The 24,202-nt window shown below is 37.8% G+C and overlaps 1 protein-coding gene across 1 annotated transcript in view; it reads right to left on the bottom strand.

Annotated features, from left to right (window-relative positions):
• MARCH11 (membrane-associated ring finger (C3HC4) 11) overlaps nucleotides 1–23,892 on the bottom strand; it is a 157,781-nt gene extending 133,889 nt beyond the window's left edge. The window contains exon 1 of the mRNA XM_014546336.1: nucleotides 23,833–23,892. Coding sequence (XP_014401822.1) covers nucleotides 23,833–23,868 — 36 coding nt within the window. The 5' untranslated portion in view covers nucleotides 23,869–23,892. The remainder of the gene's footprint in view (nucleotides 1–23,832) is intronic.
• Between the last annotated feature and the right edge of the window lie 310 nt (nucleotides 23,893–24,202).

Raw genomic sequence — 24,202 nt, 5'->3', positions numbered from 1 at the left:
GAAAATCCCAAAATGACTGCAATTATGACATATCAATTTGAAAATGAAGGTAACCACCATTGAAGAGAAGAAATTAATTTGTATTTGAATGAGATCCTTTTTTTTCCCCAAGTACAAAATCAGTACTCTCTCCCTTCTTAGTACACAATGTACTTACTTGCTGGTATAAAAATATCCCATTCAGGCTTCCTGGACTCAGCCTTGCATCTGATTTATTCTTGACTTAAGGGGAAAATCATGGAGTAGATGTCAGTAAAGGGGGAGGGTCTGGTCTCCTCTTGTTTTAGAAGAGGGAGGGCAGCTTCTACAGTGCTTCCTTCTCCAGATATAATCTCCCTTTAGTCACTGCTTTAATGCCTCATATCACTGTATTTCTGCCTTCCAGTTGCAGATATCTGGTAGGGGAGACATAGACATCCTCTAATAATCTGGCACAAACTGAACTGTGCTAAGTGGTACACAGGAAGCTCAAACTCATGGGGGAAGGGGGACAGGAGAGGAGAGGGAGGAGGGGTATAGATATCTGGGAAAGTTTTCTGAAGTGGTGGCAATTCAGTTGAAGCTTCAAGGTCTTCAGCAAGGGGTGTGGGGGGGGGGGGGGGGGGGTAAGGGAAGCCTTATGGACCCAGGAAAGAATTTGCACAAAGTCCCAGCAACTTGAGGGCTCAGATTCCATTCTAAGAAGAGGCTGCAGTAAGGAATGTATAGAAAATGGGATGAGATGAAGTGGGAGATAAAACTGTAACAGAATAGAATGCCTTATATTTTTGTAACCTCTTTTGTTGTTTCCATTTGGAAGGGCATAAGCATATAGTCCATTTCCAGAATGTGTCCACACTACCATAACACTATTCGAAATCCAAAGTTGATACCAAACAATTCATGCATTTCCCCTTGACAATCCTTCATCCTATAATGAGTCCATCTCTGGGTTCCCAAGCCAGTCTCCCCTCTGTAGCTTTTGGTACCTTTCTCTTCACCATGGTTTTCTAGATCAGGGGCCAGCAAACATTTTGTGAAAAGGAACAGATAGTATTTTAGGTTGCACAGACAAAATCGTCTTTGTCACAACCACTCAACACTGCTGTTGTAGCATGACAGCAGCCATCAACAATATGGAATACATTGGTATGACTGTGTTTCAATAAAACTGTATTTAATGCTTTGCTAGTGGTACTAGCACTTTTATTGGAGCACAGTTCTACTTAGGGTAACTGTTGTCATTGTTTTTATTGTTCTGTTGGTTTTACTTTGATTGTACTCTACATTTGATGAAATACCATACTGTATTTTTTGTAACACATAAATAGACATTAATTTTTTTAATTAAAAAAAAACAACCTACTTAAACAGCAGATGGGACATCAGATATGGACCCTGATTTTTTGGGGCCCCTGTTTATAGGCCCCTATTCTTTATCTACCAATTCCCCTGTCTTCTCCAAAGACTCTTAGTTGTTCCTACTCTGTCTTTAGACCAAATAATTTTAGTTATTTGGAACCATTAGATTTCCTGCCTTGTTGAACTGGGGCAGGACCTAATTTTGGAGGTAAGAAGGGGGGAAAAAAATAGGTCTTTTCTTATCTGACCCTCAAGGTGGAGGATCTAGAAGACAAATTTGTTAGCATAAAATTAACTAACTGAGCCCAGTAACACTCAGAACAATGATAGAAAATAATAAAGTGATATTTGTTATTTTTGGTGTGATTCTTTTTATGGCAATTGATAACCAAATAAGTACAATGAGTATAAAACAAGAAGTAGCCCAGGTAGGTGGTTGTTGCTATTTAATAAACCAGTAGGAAATAAAATGAAGAAAGAAAGATTTTTTAAAAGAATAAAATAATAGTTAATAATATCATGCCTACTTTTTATGTTCATTTTTTAATATTCTGATCAAGTGGCCCAAGATCTCTTTTAAGGATCACCTTTCCTAAGTATGCTAACAAGATTGCCTATCTTTCCTAAATATGCTACCGAAATAAGAAAATCCTGATTTCTCCAAGGCAAATGGCCTATATGAGCAAATGGCTAGGAAAATACCAGTATGCTCAAATTACTACACATGTATTTAATTTTTTAAAAAATTGCTCATCATTTCATAGGTTGATAGGATCAAGTCAAACCCTAGAAATACAAATCATTTTTAAGAGCAATCTCGCAAAAATTATCTCATTTTCTTTATATATTTTTTTTTGGAGAGGGAGAAACAACCCACACTGGGGATCGAGCCCGCAACCCAGGCATGTATCCTGACCAAGAATTGAACCGTGACCTCCTGGTTCATAGGTCAATGCTCAACCACTGAGTCATGCTGGCTGGGCACCTTATTTTCAATGTATTAATTCACTTTTTTCTTTTTCTACTGATGCAGTCACATATCTCCTGGGATCATGACAAATCTTGATAAAGCCCTATGGCATGTATTTTAACCTAATTATAGCAGCAACTCCAATGGTCTATCATTCACTTGGATGCAATGAGATGCATAACTTAAAAGGGTCACATTCTTGGGCAAATTCCACTCTTCAGTCGGTCAAAAGGCAGGTGTTTGAGCATGTCCAAGGATGTTGAATATGGTCACTTCCACTTCCCGGCCAGCATCTGCTCCCTTCATTCTCTGCAAGCAAATTATCTCCCACTTTAGGGCAAAGAATAGTATCACCTCTCTGGCTTCTGCTGCCCATTTCTCCTCCTAATTTGTAAAAACACACCCTTTATTTCCTCTTTTTGTAATCTGAGAATGATGTGTCTGCTAGCATTCCAAGTCAAAATCATTTCTCTTCTTCAGCCTACCCTTTACCTACTTCTTGGAGGTTTTCTCTATAACTAATTCTCCCTTTCCTGTATCTTTAGTCACTCTTTCCTGACTATTGACCCTCTGCCCATCATTTTTGGCATTACTATTCTAAAGATTAACTATTCCTTGTCTTTGCATCTCTTTAGATAACTCCTTATCTTTCCGTTTCAACCAACCTTCTTGCAAATACTATCATTATTCTTTGCCCTTGTTCAATTCCCATTCATTCTTTCCTTATTCTGGTGTCATGTGGGTATTGGCCGCATCATTTGAATCGCTAAGGTCAACAATGATCTTCTGAAATTATTTTTAGTCTTATTAAACTTGATCTTTGTAAGTCTTTAGAAATTTTTGAGCATTTCAACCTTTGGAAATAATCTATCTTCCTTAATTTCCATGTCACTCTCTCTTAATTTGACTTGCCTTCTCTCCCTTCTTTCCTGACTCCTTCCCTCCCTCTCTTCCTTCCTTTCCTCCATTCTTCTCTTCTTTCTCTCTCTCAAGAATATATAGGGTCTTATATTAGTCAGCTCAAGCTGCCATAAGAGAATATTATAGATTGGGTGGCTTATAACAGAAAAAAAAATCATTCTGGAAGCTAGCAGTCCCAAGTCAGGCTGCCAGCCAATTCAGCTCCTGGTGAAAGTTCTCTTCCTGGCTTGCAGATGGCCACCTTCTCACTATATCTTCACATGAACTTTCCTTCATATGTGTGCGAAGACAGAGAAATCTTTCTCTCTTCCTCTTCTTTTTAAAAAAATATATTTTTATTGATTTTAGAGAGGAAGGGAAAGGGAAGAGAGATAGAAACATCAATGATGAGAATCATTGATCAGCTGCCTCCTACACGCCCCCTACTGGGCACCAAGCTTGCAACCCGGCATATGTCCTGACCTGGGATCAAACCATGACCTCCAGATTCATAGGTCAATGCTCAACCACTGAGCCACACCAGCCAGGCTCTCTTCCTCTTCTTATAAGAACACCAGTCCTATGGGATCAGAGCCTCACCCTTATGACTTCATTTAACCTTAATCACCTCCTAAAGATCCCATCTCCAAATTCAGTCACATTGGCAGTTCAGGCTTCAACATATGAATTTGAGGGCTGTGGGGGAGACACGATTCAGTCTATAACAGGTATAATTTGTCACATAAAAAGTAGAAAGAAGCACACATTTCCACGTTTGTCTACAGCCCTTAGTGAGTTGGCTTTCACTTCCATGCCTGTTATTTCAGAGTCCCAGATGGATGCACCGCTGTAATTGTCTCATCCTCAGACAGTTTCCTTTAGGGCCTGAAACTAAGTTCAATTCAGCTGCCTGGACATATATATACAGAAGTGATAATGCAATCTCCTTGCACTGGGCTTTCTTTCTCATCTCAGCATAAGATTTTTGAAAGAAGAACCACTATCATTCATTTTCTTTGTAACTTTTCAAAATACTGAGCATAAGTGCTGTCCATTAGTGATGACAAAAGCATTGAAAATATTAACAGATTAAGTAACTCCTGAAAACAAAGTGGTATGTTCTATACTTGTACATGGACATGGCATTAATTTAATTGACTTGTATACAGTGCCTTTCTATCTGCATTGCACATGAACTCCTGGAGTTGGTCATGATGAGCATGTTTAATTCTGTAAAATGAAATATTGGCTCAGATCAGGTCCATGGTGTCCCTGGATCTCATGTCTTACGATTCTGTGGTTATAAGATTACTGAGAGAAGCACGTTCATTTAACATATGTAAGCCCTTTAACTGGGGAAGGGAAAGTGCTATCCCTGATGATTTTCTGAAGTAATCGCTTGGCTCAAAAAAAGAAATAGTTTATTTTTAGCAACAGGGGATAAATCTCAATCTTTATATGTTTTGAAAGGATGATACCTTTTTTGGAAAGGACTATTATCCAAAATAGATAAAAGGGATAAAAAGAAAATCTTAAAAGGAGTCAGAAAAAAAAATGAGTGACTGCTAACCTCATTAGAAACAATTAGAAGACAGACTACATTAGATTGATACCTTTAAAGTATTAAAAGTTGTGTTTTCTTATCTGGAGAAATTTTAATATAACAGTCTATTTATATTTGTTCTGCAATCAGTTGTTGGTAATTTTTCTTACTTGCAATACATAATTAAATATCTAGCAACTCTGTATGTTGTAATCTATGTAAGTTTGAATCAATTTTTATTCAGGTTTATTCTATTGCTCTTTTGAGAATCGCTGCCATCTTCACGTCATTGATAATGTATGTTGTATCTTGCCTCATATTCTAGATGTGAAGGGTAGGAGTAGTTTCCTCCACAGTGGATATTGCCCGGCCATTGCCTAGTTCAAACCTTAACATTACTTATAAAAAATGCACTTTGAACTATTTTTTCAACAAACAAATTTCATCTCTAAGAAGGGACAGAGAAGCTAGAGTAGTTAATTATATGTGAAACAAATTATTTTAATATTTTCAAATTCCCTCAGGCATCTTTGGGCAAGTTGCTTTTGTTTTGTTAACTTCTTCATTCCATTTATTTATTTATGTTTTAAAACCTCACCAGAGGATATATGTTTATTGATTTTAGAGAGGGAGGAAGGGAGAGGGAAAGAGACAGAGAAACGTCAATACGAATAACATGGATCGGCCGCCTCCCATAAGTGTCCTGACCATTGATCGAACCCACAAACTGGTATGTGCCCTGAACAGGAACTAAACCTACGACCCTTTGGTGCACGGGATGACTCTCCAAACAACTGAATCATCCAACCAGGGCTGGCCAAGGTTCTTAAACTCTGCGAAACTCAGTTTTTCTTCTGTAAAATTAGAATGTAAATATGCATCTTGTCTAATTCATGCAGCTGGTCAATGATCAAATGTGATATTTCTACCATGTTTTATTTGACAGGAAAATATTTGTTTGAGGGGGTGGTCTTTGATGCAAAATCTTTGCATAAGTGCCAACTTAGAAAGCTGTATCATGAAGTGTATTTCAAATAAACAACATCCAACTAAGCTTTTCACCTGTGGTAAACCACAAGAGGCCTGATGTCATTCTTCACTAATTGAAAGTGATTATTTATAGTCAACATTTCCTTTCATTTAGAAAATGTATCCTAGGAAGATATGTATTTCCATAATTTGAGAATATGATTTTTCTGAGGTTTAAAATAGGATTGACTTGAGTAGTTTAAAAGGCCACTATTGATTACTAAAAATGACTATCTATGAAATTATTTCCTTATATAACATTATTTATCAAAGTTACTTAAGTCAGTATAAGGTCTCCAAGTGTGTGATGATGTTAATCCTAGCAAGGGCTAAATGTTCATGTAAATGCTAGAGCAAAGACTGGTATCCATATAGAGTCACTGAATGGGACAGGAAATACAGGTATTATCTATTGGAAAGATAGACGTCTCATATAACAGGTAATGAAACAGAGATCAAGTGGTTTTGTCAAGAAGCTACTTTGTTGTAGAATTGGGATGAAAACCCAAATCCACTAAATCAAGATGTAGAGATTTTTAATTAACTACTCCACATTAACCATCAAGATATTCTCCCAAATTTTCATACAAAAGTAGCAAAATTTTTAAATTGCAAGGGTTGGGAAGAGAATATGTTTAAAATGTAAGGAGGAACCTGGCCAACATGGCTCAGTGGTTGACCATCAACCTATGAACCAGAAGGTCATGGTTCGATTCCTAGTCAGGGGCCATGCCCGGGTTGTGGGCTCCATCCCCAGTGTGGGTTGTGCAGGGACAGCCAATCAATGATTCTCTCTCATCATTGATGTTTCTATCGCTCTCTCCCTCCCCCTTTCTCTCTGAAATTAACAAATATTTTTTAAAATAAAATAAATGTAAGGAGACAAAGTATTTAGATTTTATCAAAACTTTAACAGATTTCCGTTTTATAGTTTGGTATCATGTGAAAGATGTTCCATTTGTATAATAACTGAGTTCTTGGTTCAACATAGATTTTCTATTAGACTATGAGAACCTAGTTAAAACATATTTAATTTAATTGCTTATTTATATTTGCAGTACTGGTCTTAAGTTGGAAATTAATTCTAGAAATCATTATACTAAATTAATCTTATTGGAGTTCAGTTTATTATTCTTATGCAGCAAATTTCAAAAAATTAGCTTAAAAGAAAAAAACACACAGAGCATTCTCATATAAACTCTTTCCGAGCAGATTGATCCACTTTAACATCTAAACAGCCTGATGAGGCAAACATCTTTCCTTATTCTGACCAGGCAGTTTAGCTGAGCATTTTCAGAGTAATAATTCATCATTCAATACTGTCAATTCTGCAAAATTACATGTAGAGTGTTCTGGACATTTTAAATTTGGATAAAATGTAAAGCAGGGGAAATAGCCTAGGGATTTAGCAAAGATAGTCTTGGCTTTTGCCACTGGAGTGAGGGAGGAGGCATTATGTACTACAGCCTTATGCTACAGCTGTTCCCAAATTCTTGTGTGGCAGTTGCAAATAGGAATGCTTTCCTCATAAATGTTTAACTCCATGGTTATGGCCCTTTCTTTGAAAACTAGACTTCATCCCAGTTGTTCACTCTTAAGAAAGGATTGCAGTAGGTGGATCCAAACTTGAATATCAAAATAGAAATTTTTCTTTCTGATAAAGAAAACAGTTCCAAATGTCATAATGGTCAGAAGGCCTGACTATGCTTGAGTACCTGCTCTATCCCTGACTAATGTTGGTGAGTCACTCTACCCTCCCTGGAACTCCTGTGTAAAATGATGACCCCTATGGCCCATTCTATGTCATCTTTGAATCCTCTCAAATGTTCAACTTTATTGTTCAAAACAGACTGCTGAGCTCTTCATCAAAGACTAAGATTATACCAAAAGTCACTATTTTACTTAGTTAAATTCAGTGCCACAATCCTTTCCTGGTGAATGAGTGAATGAGTGAATAAATGAATGGAGTACAAATAATGACACTTTCATAGGAGCAGGGAATGAGAAGGCTAGGTATGCATTTACTTATTGTTAGGATGATTAAACTAGATTACCATAACATGTGTCAGATATATCAGTAGAGGGATTGAAAAGTGTCTTCTAAGAAAAAATAATCTCCGCATTTTTGTGTAATGATTTTTGTGGAGTATGTTGTTTGCTGCTTGCTTTCTGCTTTATATATACAGAAAGAGCACACTATCCTTTCTTATAAGATCCACTCAGAAAACAAAATGAATAAATTCTGAGAAGTGTGATGGAAGAGTTTAACTTCCTGCAGTAGGATACATCTGGTGAAAGTTTCCATCAGTTTTTTTAGATGAATCATCCATCGCAATCACTATGATATAGTCTAGAAAAAACATAAATATATACAGACACACAACCATCCAAAATATACACATCCCATTATAGATAGATAGATATAGATAGATATAGATATAGATATAGACATAGACATAGATATAGATATAAATATAGGTATAGGTATAGGTATAGGTATAGATATAGCTATAGATATATACACATCCCAAAAAGTATAACAATTCTATTGCTTAGAAAAATAAAGGGCAAAAGTGTGCTGAGTCAGGTTACCATGACTCTTTAGTGCAGAAGCAAAAAAACTTCATGAAAGCAGATAGCTAATCCGAGATCCTCAGGATAAGAATTAATTACATAGGACTGGATAAATTGATGAGTGACTATGTAAGCCTTTATTTTAATGTTCCATTTTCACATGGGTATATAATAGAGCCTATTCTTTTCTTCTCATGCTGTTCAAGGTGGGGGGAAATTTATTTTGCTGAGACTCTCTCTCCCCAAACATATTCCCTTCAAAACTCTCTCTCTTGTTTTTCTCATTGCCCATTCATAATGCCAATGGCCAATGCATGTTGACCAAAACACAGACTGACTTGAAGAGAACCCAAGTGTGGGGTACTGAACTGTTGCGGTTCTGTCCAAGCATGTCAAACTCAAAGGCTAACACAGGCCAAATAAATGAGGCATTTGACTCACAGGTCGTGAGTTTGACATGCTTGGTCCAGACCCTTGCTATCTGGTCTGGCTTATTTCCAAAGACCACTGACCTCCCAGTTTGCTGGTAATTGACCTTCTCTTGCAAAAGAAAAAATATATTTGGGGAAAAAATGTTTTTCATTTTTCTATAACTTTGACACAGAAACAAAATTTACTTCAAATGAAATAATTTATTGAAAATTCTTCTTTTGATAAATATTCAAGTATATTGATAAGACAATCATCAAAATAAGTCATTTTAATGGTGAAGCAGAAAATACCTGCTTTTTCCATATTTCCTATATAAGTATTTCAGTCTCACAGTTTTATTGTTACTTTTTTAAATTGAGTTTATTGTGGTGACATTGGTTAGTAAAATTATACAGGTTTCAGGTATGCAATTCTACAATACATTCTCTGTATATTGCATTGTGCATTTACCACTCCAAATCAAGCCTCCTTCTATCACCATTTATCCCCTTTACCTTCTTTGACCACCCCCACTCCCCATTTTCTCTGGCAACCACCATACTGTTGTCTGTGTCTATGAGTCTTTTTTCCTTTGCTCAATCCCTTCACCCTTCTCACCCAGCCCCCAACCCCCTCCCCTCTGACAGCTGCCAGTCCATTCTCTGTATCCTTGAGTCTCACAGTTGTTTTTTTAACTCTTCTTTTCTTCTTATCAGCCCCTTCCTAACCCACATACTTATTCAAGCATTTGACCTGCCTTTTGGAATCTACTGCCACAGCCACTAACCTAGCTTAGACCAAAATTACATCTAACCTAAACTGTGATGACATTGTCTTAACCCATCTTTCTGACTCCAATCTCCTCGCTCCTTCAGGCTCACATCACTCACACCATTCCCTACTATCTGCAGCCTTAATTAGCCACATAAAACCCAACTTTGCTCACAGGATAAAATGCAAATCCTCTCTTGGAATTTCAAGAACTTCTACCATCTGCTCCCACCTTCATTTCCTCCTGTTTATAGGTTTTGCGGATCCCTCACACTTTCCAAACATTATGCTTCTGTCCACAGTTTCCTCTGCTTAGAAAGTCCTTCTTTTCTCCTCCCCACACCCCATCTGTGTTTGCCTGTTTCAATTACACCTTGTTCACAGTTCCCTCTGAGAGTGTTTTCTGATCCTTCTTCTCATGTCTGTTAAGAAAAATTACCTAAACTTTCTCCATTTCTAGAAATATTGTCCTTAACTTTCTACTCTGATTATGATCATTTACTGCTTCTGCTTTCTGATTGAAGTCAGTGGATTCCTTCGAACTAATAATGTCTCTACACTGACTGTTAAGCTTTAATTCTTGTAGGAAAATGAGAATACTTTTCCCTGCTTCCCATTATCTCAACTGATTTTGAGGGGATTCTGGATTTATAAAAACATCCCCAAGAAATATTAAGAACTCCCACATGAAAACCTACTTTCAATGTCATCTATCTAATAAAAGCTTAATATACTAAGTGTCGGGTTGGCTGGTTGGCCATTCAACCAATCAAAGCATAATATGCTAATGATATGCTAAGGCTGCTCAACAGCTCGCTATGATGTGCACTGACCACCAGGGGACAGACGCTCCGACCGGTAGGTTAGCTTGCTGCTGGGGCCCGGCCAATCGGGACTGAGCGAGCCAGGCCAGACACACCTTGGAACCCTCCTGCAGTCCCTCCCCAGTTGACCAACCTCCCTTGTCCCTCCCTGGCCCCGATTGTGCACTGGTGGGGTCCCTGGGCCTGGCCTGTGCCCTCTTGCAATCTGGGACCCCTCGGGGGATGTTGGAGAGCGGGCCTAAGCCAGCAGTTAGACATCCCCCGAGGGCTCCCAGACTGCAAGAGGGTACAGGCCAGGCTGAGGGACCCCACACCCCAAGTGCATCAATTTCATGCACTGGGCCTCTAGTATATTATAAGCTCATATAAAGATTATTTAATTATCATAGGAATGCCTGCATTTGACTTTATCACTTACTATTAATTAAGGACTTGCATACTGTGAAATTACATGTTTTTTTAAATTTTTATATTTCAATGACAGTTGACATTTAATATTATTTTATAATAGTTTCAGGTGCACTGTATAGTGGTTAAACAGTTATATAATTTACAAAGTGATCCCCCTGATAAGTCTAGTACACACCAAGCACTATACATAGTTATGACAGTATTATCGACTATATTCCCTAGGTTGTACTTTACATCCCTCTGACTATTCTGTAACTACCAGTTTGTATTTCTTCCCCCTGCCTTCCATGGAAACATAACTGATAACCTCCATACTTTCACCTTCATTCAATCACCTCTTACATTCTTAACCACAGCTTCCATTCTGACTTTATTAACAGTTTTGGTTTTACAACAATTGGTAAGGTAAACATTCTTCAGATCAACAGAATATCTATTCCCATAAAGTATTCAGGTAAAAAGACACAAGTTATTTGCATAAGCCTGCTTAAACATCCCAACATTCATAATACTATCAAACATTTTGTTGGGAGAGCAACCTTTATGTTCTCTCAATCTAATTGTAGCCCAAACTAGGGCTTCACAAATGGGTTTTGATACCACAGTTTGTGAGGCTCCCATGTCAAGGAGTCCAGAAACTTCTCTTCTCTACCTCCTGACTATTTTACCCACCAGTTTGTACTTCTTAACCCCTTTACCTTTTTCACCCAGTCCCCTAACACCCCTCTCATCTGTCAACCATCAGTTTGTCGTTTGTTTATTTTGTATTTCAGATTCCATATATAAGTGAAATCATATAAAATTACATGTATTCTTGTAGGTTTTATTCTGGTAGGAAACATAATTCTCAAGGTTATGATTTTACTGCCCTGCAGAACATTAACTAATTTTATATCTAATCTACTGTCATATTCTAACTTTCATTTCTCAAAGTACCAATAAATACTCAGTTTCTCAAAATGATGTTTGGACCAGCTTTACCATTTAGTGGCTCCCACATTAATGAGTTAATAAAACTCTGACTCCTGCCATTCTGTATTTGCATAAAAATCATATTTTTAATTTTTAAAAAAATTATACTTTACCACTATCATTTTAAAGGACTTTGTATGATTTCTCTTAATTTCTATAAAAGTTATCTCATAATTTTCTGTGACATCCACTTTATCAAACTATCAGCTTCTGAAAGTCAGGACCCTGGAAAATTGACCTTGAAATTCTCCTGAGACTTTATTTGTTGCCTTGCAAGTAGTAGATAGTCAATAAATATTTATTAAATGTAAGGGAAAGTATAAAATAAAAAACTGATCTTTTTAATATAAAGTATCTAAATAATTTTTAAATATGTTTTTATTTATTTCAGAGAGGAAGGGAGAGGGAGAGAGAGATAGAAATATCAATCATGAGAGAGATTTATTGATCAGCTGCTTCCTGCACGACCCACACTGGGGATTGAGCCTGCAACCTGAGCATGTGCCCTGACCGGGAATCAAACCCTGACCTCCTGGTTCATAGGTCCATGCTCAACCACTGAGCCATGCTGACCAGGCAAAGTATCTAAATAATTTTAATTGGAAAAATTGTTTTTTATATATCTAATTAAAACCAAAGGTTTCTTTCTCCTGTTGTACTAAAAATAACATTTCAGAAGCCCTCAATGAGCATGATAGCTTTGAGACATTCTCTTAATTTGAAAAAGTTGTCTAAGGACTTATAATTACCACTAAGGGAAAAGCCCCCATATCTTTGGTATCAAACCTTTAGTTTTTGTTCTTATAAATAACAAATTTCATCACTCAAAATAAACGATCATAATAAATAAAATAATTATTGAAAGCAAATTGAAAAATTTTCAACATAATTTCAGTAGAACAAAAATATCTCTGGTTAATGTATAAAAGCAATTAAGGCAATAACTTTATGTCTTAGTTGTTGTTTTTTAATTTTACTTTATATAAAATTGAGAACTGAGACCACCTATGTTATTATGACCCGATTATTCCAGTTAATTCATGCCTTGGAAGATAAGACTGTAAACCAATAATTAACCTCACCATTTGCATCAGGAAATTCTTGCAAACCAACTTATCAAGGCAGTTCGCTCCTGTGGGCAAACAGCTTTCCCATCAAACAACGATGTGCTCACCTATACAAAGAGCTTGCTCATCAGAACCTTGCTTTGCTATGTTCACCAAAACTGTATTTTTATTTCATGGGCCTACCCATTCCTCAGTCCCTGCTTTGAAAGACCCACCTTAAACACTTGGCCCAGACCTCAAAATCCTACTAAGAATGAAAAAAAACCTTCCCTAACGTCTTCCTTTTATGATAGGTGATCATCTTTGCTGCAAAAATTTTAGTGCATTCGGCTTTGCTAATAAAGTGAAAGCATTAAAGGGATTAGCTCATCCCGATATTTTGTTGCACATTTGGTTCATAGTTCTGTTCTCTTTCCCAGTGTGCCCCAAATATTCATAAAATGGATGGATATTCATGTGATGGTGTTCAGGTAGGTTAGTTCATTTTTACCTAATTTTTTTTTGTGTGTGTGTACCAGCATGAAAGAAATACTGAAATGTTATCACAATAGGAACATTAATTTAAATGTTTCATAATAAATTCTGAAGATAAAAAGCCTTTATAATACTCTTTGACTAGTTCTCCTGGTTATACTTACCTTTTCAGTTACCTGACATCAGCAGACATTGCATGACTCATAGATATGCTTTTCCATTTTAGGGGATTTGCTTTGGAGGAAGATGCAAAACCAGGGATAGACAATGCAAATACATCTGGGGGCAAAGTAAGTAAACAGTGTGGCCCAGTCATTTCAAGGTGTGCTATCAGGCCAAGGGTCATGTGAGCAGGAAGTAAATTTTCAACCACTTTAAGAGTGAGGGATTCTTCAAACCACCACACGTCTTAGCAGGGGCACTTTTATGGAAATTAGAGAAGGGCACTTCTGAGAAGACACAGCCCTACACATCTTGGGTAGTTGGCAGTGCCTCTGGATGAGACAGATGGTGTCTTCACTGCCAGGCAGGTGAAGTCCTTGCCAGGTGTGCAGCTTGGAGAACGGAACAAACGTGGATTTTAGCTCCACATATGCTCTCCACAGCTGAGTGTCCTTAAGCAAAACCTGTACAACCATATGGGATGGACGTGGACCCTGGCTAGGGAGCTGTAGCCTTGGAACTGTAGCATTTTCGCTAGACTTGTTTTTTCTCCCTCAACTATCTTTCTTGACCTCTAGCTGGCTTTTCTACTTATTGGTGACCTGCTGGAGTGGCTCTGCTGTATCAGAGAGAAATTTTAATGTTATTCCCTTTAAAGTTTGTCAAATTTTCATAGGGAATTATATATCAATTATATCTAGAACATATTATTGAAATTATATATTTATATTTAAAATATATTTAAATGTATTTTTTCCAGAACTATTATCTGCCCCTTTGAAAGTAGTTTTTTGTTTTAGAGTAGTGGTTCTCAACCTTCTGGCCCTTTAAATACAGTTCCTCATGTTGTGACCCAACCATAAAATTATTTTCGTTGCTACTTCATAACTGTAATGTTGCTACTGTTATGAATCATAATGTAAATATCTGATATGCAGGATGGTCTTAGGCGACCCCTGTGAAAGGGTCATTCGACCGCCAAAGGGGTCGCGACCCACAGGTTGAGAACCACTGTTCTAGAGGAAAGACTTAAGATAACAATAAGAACCAATATATAGTTTAGTCCTGGGTTAGATTCTTCTTGGAACAAACCAGCTATAAAGACATATGGGGTATAATTGGGGCAATTTTATATGACTTGGATACTAGATAGGATAGCTTTGTTTACATAGAAAAATAGAAAATCTTAACTGACAAAAGCAGATCATTCACTATATATACTATCCTACTATTTCATTTGTTAAAAATGAATATGTATAAAATTTAAAACTGTATTCATTAAGGTGCTATTAATGTTGGGGATATAGTGTTTCAATTTTCTTATTTTTTATTTTTGTGTAATTTATAGTCACTGATTTTATAATGGTGAAAGTTCATTTTTATTTTTAAAAATACAAAAGAAAATTACTTACTTTAAATATTTAAAAATTAGTATATTCCTTGGGTGCTTAAAATGAAGAAATCCTCAAATTTTCATCTTTTAATTTTTGTGAAATTTTTATGGTAGAAATATAAATAAGATAATTTCATTTTAAAACATATTTTGTAGAATTTTCTAAAACAAAAATAACTCCACAAATAAATCTCCAATTGTTTTAGACTTTTTTCTAATTTTTGATGGTTTTTGAAACTGTCCTCAACAGAATAATAGACTGCACACAAATTTGTGACTTATAAATCACATTTATTATTGCCGACAGGAAATTTCATACTTAATGTATGCAATGAGTTATGGGTAGCAATAAATGTGTGCCATTAAAATGTATATTTATAGCTTTAACTCTGGATTTTAGATTTTATTGAAGGAATTCTGTAATGCATTTCTAAGTGGTTGTCATTTAACATATCTGAGACTAAATTTACATAAGGTATTTCTGAATAAAGTGTATTATTTGACTCAATTATTTTACTTTTATCTTTTTAAGTGTAAGAATAGTGGCAAGACTTATTGGGGTGAAGGAAAATAATATTCCCTTGGGGATGCAGAGGGCGGGCCGGCTCCCTTAGCAACTGTCCCAACATCCCTAATAATCCTCCACATATTTTCTTGGTTTTGGGGAATAAGCAGACTTGCTTTCAAGCTAACCAGCCTAATTTCTGGGTTTTCCTGGGTTGGTTATTTGATGTTATATTATATTTTATTTTATTTACTTTGATTTTCTTCCTCTAATAAATTTGAGACTGGAGTTGCAAAACTTGTATAGGCACATTTGCTTGGGGCCAAGTATTCCACACAAATATGTAGTAGAGTTAAAAGAAGTCCCCACATCAGATGATGATAACTTACCATGTAGGTAGGTGCAAAGGGTGCCTTCCCTGCACCATGGAGCAGGGGCTTCCACACCAACACAATGCGTTTTCTTTGATGACACACTAGACCTCCGTGAACTTCCCATTTCCTCTTTGAGAATGAAAGAGTTTGGATGACTTTTTCTTTAAAGGACCATTTAGAGCTGACATGCCATAGCTTACTAATTGTGTATTTCACTCATTCTTCTTTCATTTTCCATTTTTTCATTATAGGTAAAAGAAGAAACACTGCAATAAATACAGGGTAGCTGGCTTCTCCTCCCAGCTCTGCTATCATCCCTCAACCCTGAGCAGCTGGATTTGCTTTGCTCTTGCCACCACTCCGGGCCCACCCAGTCCCTACACTTGTACCCCTATATGCACAACAGTTTTGAAATGATTATGTTTCCCTCCCTGCACCCGCTTCTGAAAAGTCTGTGCTTAGAACTCATGCTGAGGTCACATATCATTGTAAGGGCGTCAGGTTTGGTCATGAATCCTGACTGTCAGATTCTAAAGCTCATGCTGTTAGGCTCTGCACAACGAGATCACCATCCTGATTAATTCTTCATTGCCTCTCCCAGTTTCCCCTTTGCAGTCTGCACTTCTCTTTCTGTTTTGCCCCTTTGACATCTTAGCCCATGAGCAGTCCACATTCAGCTATTTGACACTGGGAGCAGATCAGGTTTTAATGCCCCTCTCCTCTATATATCACAATCATTTTTTAGCACATTTAGGAATAATTACAATGTAAAACTAATCATGATAAATGGCTACAAAAGAAATAGAGACAGTGAAAATTTTCATTTATGAAGTTTTACATATAAAATCACTCCCAAAAAAATGAAAGAAAGAAAAAACCCACAAAATAAATATTGCGGCACAAAATGGGAAACCGTTCACTGCGTTGGGTTGAATTTGGCTCCCCACAAGAGTTGTCCAAGTTTTAACCGCTGGTATTGCTACTGCCATAATTAGTTAGTTAATATTAATAAAGGAAAGAAAGCAAAGGGAAGCCAAACATTGTAAGTATACTCATCTGGGCAGTTTCAACAGGAAGCTATAGCTTCACACTCCCAGGGAACCATGGTCCATTCCCAGCAGGTCAATGGGGGAAGGGATCGAACAAAGGGGAGACAGGAACATGCACAGAAGTCAGGTGGTGCAGGAGAGGGGCCTGCCTGCCAGGTCTAGCCTGGAGAACAATGGATCGGCTAGGCTAGGGCCTAGGCCGTGGTCGGCAAACTGCGGCTCTTTGGCCCTTTGAGTGTGGCTCTTCCTAAGCCTTAGGAGTACCCTAATTAAGTTAATAACAATGTACCTACCTATATAGTTTAAGTTTAAAAAATTTGGCTCTCAAAAGAAATTTCAATCGTGTACTATTGATATTTGGCTCTGTTGACTAATGAGTTTGCTGACCACTGGCCTAGGGTGTGGATCCCAACAGAAGCACAGGAAATCTTGGAATGTTAAAATCCCCAGACAAAGGAGCTTTCTCTCTTGTGCTCCTGAGTGCTTACTCTCTCTCTCTGGCTCCTTGACCCACACTAACGCGTGCGCTTGCCTGTTCTCTCTGCATAGCCATGCAACCTTAAGCAGCGCATGGCAGACTTCATGGCTGTGCAAGATGCTATACTTTAATATAGAACAGAAATTCTGGGCAGTGGCCTTAATGCTGGCTCTGCTGAAGACAAGATGGGACTTCTTCCATAGCAGAACGGATGGAGATGGGACCTTGGAGGGGAACCCCATTAAGTTTGCATCACCAATAAAGCTTTCCATGAAATCCCATTCTCCCATGGGGGCTCAGGAAATTATTTTCCTCATGGCACCCCAAGAACTCCACTTCCATTGTAACAGAACCATGGTCTTTGAAGATATAATTAACTGATAAAGATGAGATCTCCTGGACTGAGTGATCTCTAAATCCAATAATAAATGTCCTCATAAAAAGATACAAACACAGGGGAGAAGGCCATGAGAAAAGGCGGCAGAAATTAGGATTGCCAGCAGCCACAAGAATCTAGGAGAGAGACACGAAGCAGATTCTCCCTTAGTCTCCAAAAGGAACCAACACCTTGATTTCAGATTTCTGACCCCCAGAACTGTGAGGAAATATGTTTCTGTTATTTAAGTCACCCATTTTGTGGTAGGAAACTAACACGGTAATGAATTAGTACTTTTAATTACAAAAATATATTTTTCAAAAAAGAGCAAAACATTTTTTGCCTACATTTGTTCCATCATAGTAATGAATAACTAGTATAAGTGTCTATTTTCTTTTTTAAAATATATTTTTATTGATTTCAGAGAGGAAGGGAGAGGGAGAGAGAGATAAAAACATCAATGATGAGAGAGAATCATTAATTGGTGCTTCCTGCACGCCCCCCCCCCTCCGCCCCACTGGGGGATCAGCCTGCAACCCGAGCTGTGCCCTTGACCAGAATCGAACCTGGGACCCTTCAGTCACCAGGCCGACACTCTATCCACTGAGCCAAACCGGCTAGGGCTACACATTTATTTTTTAAAAAAACAATGGTAAATGCAGAAATGTTTAGATTTTATGCCAACACCACATTTGGGGAAGGAGTAATTGATGATTACTGAGGGCTTGGAATTGGTGGTGCGTGCTGATCGTAAAAAGACCAACTGTTAGTCCAGTGTTATTGCTGTTTAGCAGTGCTCAAAAACAATGCCCCCCCTTCCGGCCTGTACGGGGGGGGGGGGGGGGGGCGGGGGCCGCTCTCACCATCTTGCCTTCTGTATTCTACTGTCATAAAGGATTAAAAAAGAGAGAGAGAGAGAGGAATGTTGATTGATTTACACAGGGGATACCCAGACTCTCAGGTTCTTTTCCTCAGACCCTGTACCTTTTGAGATCATGAAAGCGCTTCACCTCAGGCTTACATCTGGCTGTTCCTGCTAGACGTGCCTTCACTTTGGCCTTACACACAGTACACCCTCTCCAAGTTCCCTTTTTGGAGGAAGGCCATCTAGGTCACCCTGCAGTAATAGTCACAACGAAAATCAAGCAGGAGATAGAGTGATCATGGCCTTGATTTAAGCTGCTGTGATAAACTGGGAGGCAAATTGCAATAAAGACGATGCTGTGATGTCCAAAATGCAAAAAGGAAAAATAACAGGATTTTCTTCTATGCCAATGAAAAGTTAGCATAAGGATATGCAAATCCAGGAACGTTAATATGAAGACCCAAAGGTAAATAAAAACCAGAGACTCTGAAAAATGCTTGCCAGAGTGTGAATATCATGCCCTTTAATACAACTGTCAACTTCAAAATAGGTTGTTACTGAAAGGCCAGTGTGGTGAACAATCATTTTTTTTTTTGCTTTTGAGATGTTCCATTTGGCAGTGAGAGGGGACATTTGTCATTGTATATACAAGACCTAATTAGGCTGACACCACAAGCAAATACATGGCACTGGGGGAAAGGGAGGGGTGCTTTAAAATGACACTATATGTTATTTAAAATAAGTGGTCTTCATTTTTAGTATATGATTATTTCAAATTCTATATGATCAGGGAAAAAACTTGCATTGCTATTTTACGCAAACAACTATTATCAAACTCATCAATAAGGATCTAGTTAAATATTTCTTCCCAATGGTAATCAAGACTTTTAAAGTAATTTTACAGTCACTGGTGCCTCATAGGAAGAGAAAATATGGCTGAATTTTACAAACATATTAATTTCACACACCTTGCATTTTTGGAAGTGAATTTATCTAGAAATTGCTTTATATTCACAGAATAGAAGCAAAATGAAAAGCCTGGAGGTCTGAATGGTTTTTCTACCACAACAGAACTGGAAGGGGCAACTTAAACAGTAAATGTGTTAAGTAGTAAATTGCAAGGGAATCTTGAGGAGGGGACTTCAGCTCCCTCTGTGAGCTGAGTAGGTCCATTGCAGCAGCTAGAGAGGAGAGGTAAGCTGAATGTTTGTAAATGCAATCAAAGGAAAGCATTACACGTGCATAAAACACTAATTTTCATCAGTGGGTCCCCTGTGTTGTGTGCGTATGTGTAGGCAATTTATTATCGTCACTATATATAACTCCAGTCAGTCTGAGCTAGGAAGAACAGCTGTTTCCCACCAACAATGTGCCTCTGAGGAGTCCCTAAGCAAGTCTCCTAACAAAGCAAAGCAATCAAGGCTGATTAAAAGGATAGCACTAAACAGCAGTGAAGGCAAAGCAAAGGGGGAGAAGGAGAGACCATTCCCCCCAAATCAACCTTGCATCATTCACAGATATCACTAAACCCTGTAATCATACTGATAGCTGTTTACAGTCATGATTACTTATTCTAATGAGGAAATTTAGAAGTTCTTTGTTAACTACCTATCTGGTTATGCAGGTATAAATTATGTCATGTTCCCAATACACAGAGTATGAGGTTCATCCTCATGTAATTTGTATAAAGTACAAACACAGTAGGCAGTAAGAGTTCAAATTATTGATGTCCTCTCCACAGTCATCGCCTTGGGAGGTTATAGACTTATTTCAAAGATGCCCTTCAAGACTTTTGAGCTTCTGTTTGAGAAGAGTTTATCAGTCTTTCAAGAGTTTCTCTTTCTCTCTCTCTCTCTCTCTCTCTCTCTCTCTCTCTCTCTCACACAAATCTGCATGCACACATGTAAATATACACACATGCACATAAAAGCCAGTGATTACAATATTGTCATTCTAGATTGGGGGAGGGTATTTTTTTAATCAAATATATATTATTCAAGTTTCCTGCCATCACCCAATAGTTCACCCCATTTTCTGTAACAATAACCTTCCTGATATTTAACTGATATTGTAGTACATGACCACCAAGAATAAGGATAGAGTCTCTGCCACACAGCTAGCTGGCATGGTCATATGACCAGATTCTGCCCAATGGTATATTCCATACTGGATAGTGAGCCATCTTGAAACAGCCAATGGTATTATGGGGATGACAGATCAACAAAATAGAGGGGGCCTGGGCCCCCTAGAGACTCTGCAGAGCAGAACCATGATACAGCCCAGATTCTTGAGAGAGAGGAAAATCAACTATCTAGTCTGAGATGTTGCTACTTTGGAGTTGAGCCACTTACGGACAAATGGAACTCATAATAGAGTTGTTTTTTAAAAAATGTAAATCTATCTTCACAGTGAAACAACTTGCCACTATGATCACAAACCTTTCAAAGGATCTACGTGAAATTCTCCAAGAGGAGCTACAGAATATGGCTCAGACATCAAATTGTGTTGTCCGGAAGTAATCATGTGGGAAGGTACATGTCAGTGTGTACTTAAAAAGAATGAGTTGCGTTACTTTTTAATTATAGAAGTGTTGTATAATTCTGAGCAAACATAGGCCGACAGTGTAATGCATGTTTGATCATACCTCCTTTAGAACATTGTCATCACCCGATAAGCTAGATAGGAGTTGAAGTCATTCCACTAGATTGTTTAGGAAGGAATTTCAGAATTCCTCCCTTATCACATAAAATCTCTTAAAAGTTTCATTAACTATATCAAGGCTGCATCCACTGCTAAACCTACTAGAAGGGAAGAAATTTCTAGCTTCTCATAAATGATTATGATTGTTTATGGAATGTTCTTCTGACCTGCTGTTTAATCAATTGAAAGTGGAATTCCAGTTTCCAGTAGGAATGTACTATTTGAAAATCTGGGGAGCCCCAGCTGCAGGGCTGACATTAAGGGAGCTGTCAGTGGTAAGCCCAGGCCAGGCGTTGACAGCGTCTGTTCCAGAATTAAGCAATGATTGGCGTCCTTGCTGTGCCAGCTGCTAGATATTTTGAGTGCCTTCTGTATCTATAGCTGCCCATGGGGGCTTTACTCCTGTCCTAGCTGTTGAAGAGATGGAGTGTATGATGAGCCCTCGGATGAATATTCCCCTCCTAGTCTAGGTAACAAATGTGGCTGGAGAAGGTGATATCAGGCAAAGTCTGCAACGGAATTGTCTGTCTAACCAAGAGATGGTTAGGGAGGAATCAGAAGGTGATATCAGGCAAAGTCTGCAACGGAATTGTCTAAGCAAGAGATGGTTAGAGAGGAATCGCCTGTCAAACCAGAAGTAGATCAGGGCCAGAGCTAAAAGGAAGTAGCCTTCTGAGGTGGATATAACCTAGGAGAAAAGGTACAGATTCTCTCTAGAGAAAAAGACTCGATGAGGAAGAGAGAAAGCAAATCAGAAGCCAGAGCACAAAGATGGAATCGGGGAGTTGGCTGCAAACACTTCCAGGTCCAGGTTTCCATTGAGAGGCCACTTACCGATGCTACAAAAATTGCATCTGGCCATTAAGCAGTGGCTAAGGCCCTCTCCTCCTCCTTTTTCTCCTCAATTAATTTCAAGGGTTCTTCCTTTCTCCTGCTCAGTCATTAACATCCTCTGGGAGTGGGGACCAAGGAAAACTATTACAGATGGTAAGAGGAGTTTGGTGGGATTTTTTTGTTTGTTTTTATCATTTTGGTGGTTCTATTTATTTATATATTTATTTATTTTTGTGGCATCCTGAAAACTCAGTGTAAATCCCAGATATTTTTTGTTGTCGTTATTTATACTTTTTAGTGTGGAAACTTTCAAAGATATACAAAAGTAGAGAAAATAGCAAGATAGATTTCCAGTTTGGGCAATTTTGCTTTATCCATAACCACCACGACCACCCCTGCCCCTGAACGATTTTAAAACAAAACGTAGGCAAGCATATAACTTCTCACAGAAATACTTCGCTGTGTCAGTCTAATGAAAAACTAGAGAGTAAAACTTAGCTTACAATGAGAATAATATTTCTCCTGTTCTTTTCAGAAAGTGCATTTTGGGTCCTACTCATCAAAAGGACAAATTATTAATGTACTTTTCTCCCTTGTTCACTTTTTCCTGCCTTCTGAATAAATTCCATCATGACAAATTACTTAACTTTCCTCCTGTTGACCCTGGAAATTCTACCGGTTACTCAAATGACATTAGGAAAGAATAAGGCTCCATCGGTTACTTTTAAAAATATATGGAGTTCTCTTTCACACTCTTAAATGCATTAGTCACACAGATTTCCCTTCTTTTGCCATTGAGGAACTTTCTCCCCATTATGCAATTTTCCCCTTGGGGTGCAATTTTTTCCTGTTCCCATTTAAATGTAACTTTTCCCTTTTGGATGAGGTAACTTGGTAAGACAAAAAAAAATTACCTTAATTAATCTTTTTAAATAAGGAATATCTCAGGTCAATTGTTCTTTTAGATCATAAACCAAAACATGGGTACTGTCATTAGAAGAATTAATCTGAGTGGAATTCAGATTTTTAGATTGGATTGCAGCAAAAAGTAATGCCAATATTATTTGCTAACCTTGTTATAGCAAGCCTTTTTGCCTTACAGAATTGTAGTTTGTGAGATATAAATCATGTTACACTGTTCAGCGATAATTCATGGAATATTGGAGGGTTATGTGAAAATAGGTCTTAGACTCATTCATGCATTCAGCAAATTCTAACTGAGGACCTATTATGTTCCAAGCTTTAAGGTCTCATTAAGGTTTTAATGAGATATCAGTAAGCTAAATAGAGTAAGTCCATATATTCATGTAACAAAAATTCTAGAGGAGGATTCTGAACACAAACAAGTAAGGAAATAAGTACATAATGTAATCTTAGGTATTTTGTTATGAATCAAAATAATCCAAGATTAAAACAAGGAAATCAATACAGGGGATAGCCGTTTTAGCTAAGGTGGTTCAGTGCCATTGGCGAAGAGGCCTAGAAAAAACCGTAAGCGCAAAATAATCCAAGATTAAAACAAGGAAATCAATACAGAGGATAGCCATTTTAGCTAAGGTGGTTCAGTGCCATTGGCAAGAGACCTAGAAAAAACCGTAAGCATAAGCTCTATAAAGACCTTTTCGAAGAGTATGGGTGGACCGTAAATCCAAAGATTGGTATCCTTATAAGAAGAGGAGAAGATATAGAGACACAGAAGGTGTGTGAAGATGGAGGCAGAAATTGGAGTAATGCATCTACAACCTAAGTAACAACAAGCATTGCTGGCAGACACCAGAAGCTAGGAGAGAGGCTTGGGACAGTTTCTACCTCAGATCCTCCAGAAGGAGCCAATGCTGCTGACATCTTGATTGTGGACTTCTGGCCTCCTGATCTGTGAAAAAATAAATTTATATTGTTATAACCATCCAGTTTGTCCTGTAGTCCTAGGAAACTAATACACTTAGTAATAAGCTTACTGGAAAAATGGACTAGGGCTTCAGAATTATTTTCTGAGAGTCACCCATGATGCTAGACATGTTGTCAGCAGTTAATAAATGTATTTTGAATTAACCCAACTACTTCTAGAGTCTATGAGTGCAAAATTTCTTATACCCTTAAGCTGTCCATAAAAAGCAAAATTCGGGGAGCCATTTAAAGTCATTCCCCTACTCTAACACACAGTATATGAGTGACATAA

The sequence above is a fragment of the Myotis brandtii genome, unplaced genomic scaffold (genome assembly GCF_000412655.1).
Source record: "Myotis brandtii unplaced genomic scaffold, ASM41265v1 scaffold440, whole genome shotgun sequence".
NCBI classification, from domain to species: Eukaryota; Metazoa; Chordata; class Mammalia; order Chiroptera; family Vespertilionidae; genus Myotis; species Myotis brandtii.
Note: the sequence above shows the minus strand (reverse complement) of the source record. Positions and strands in the feature narration are given on the sequence as shown.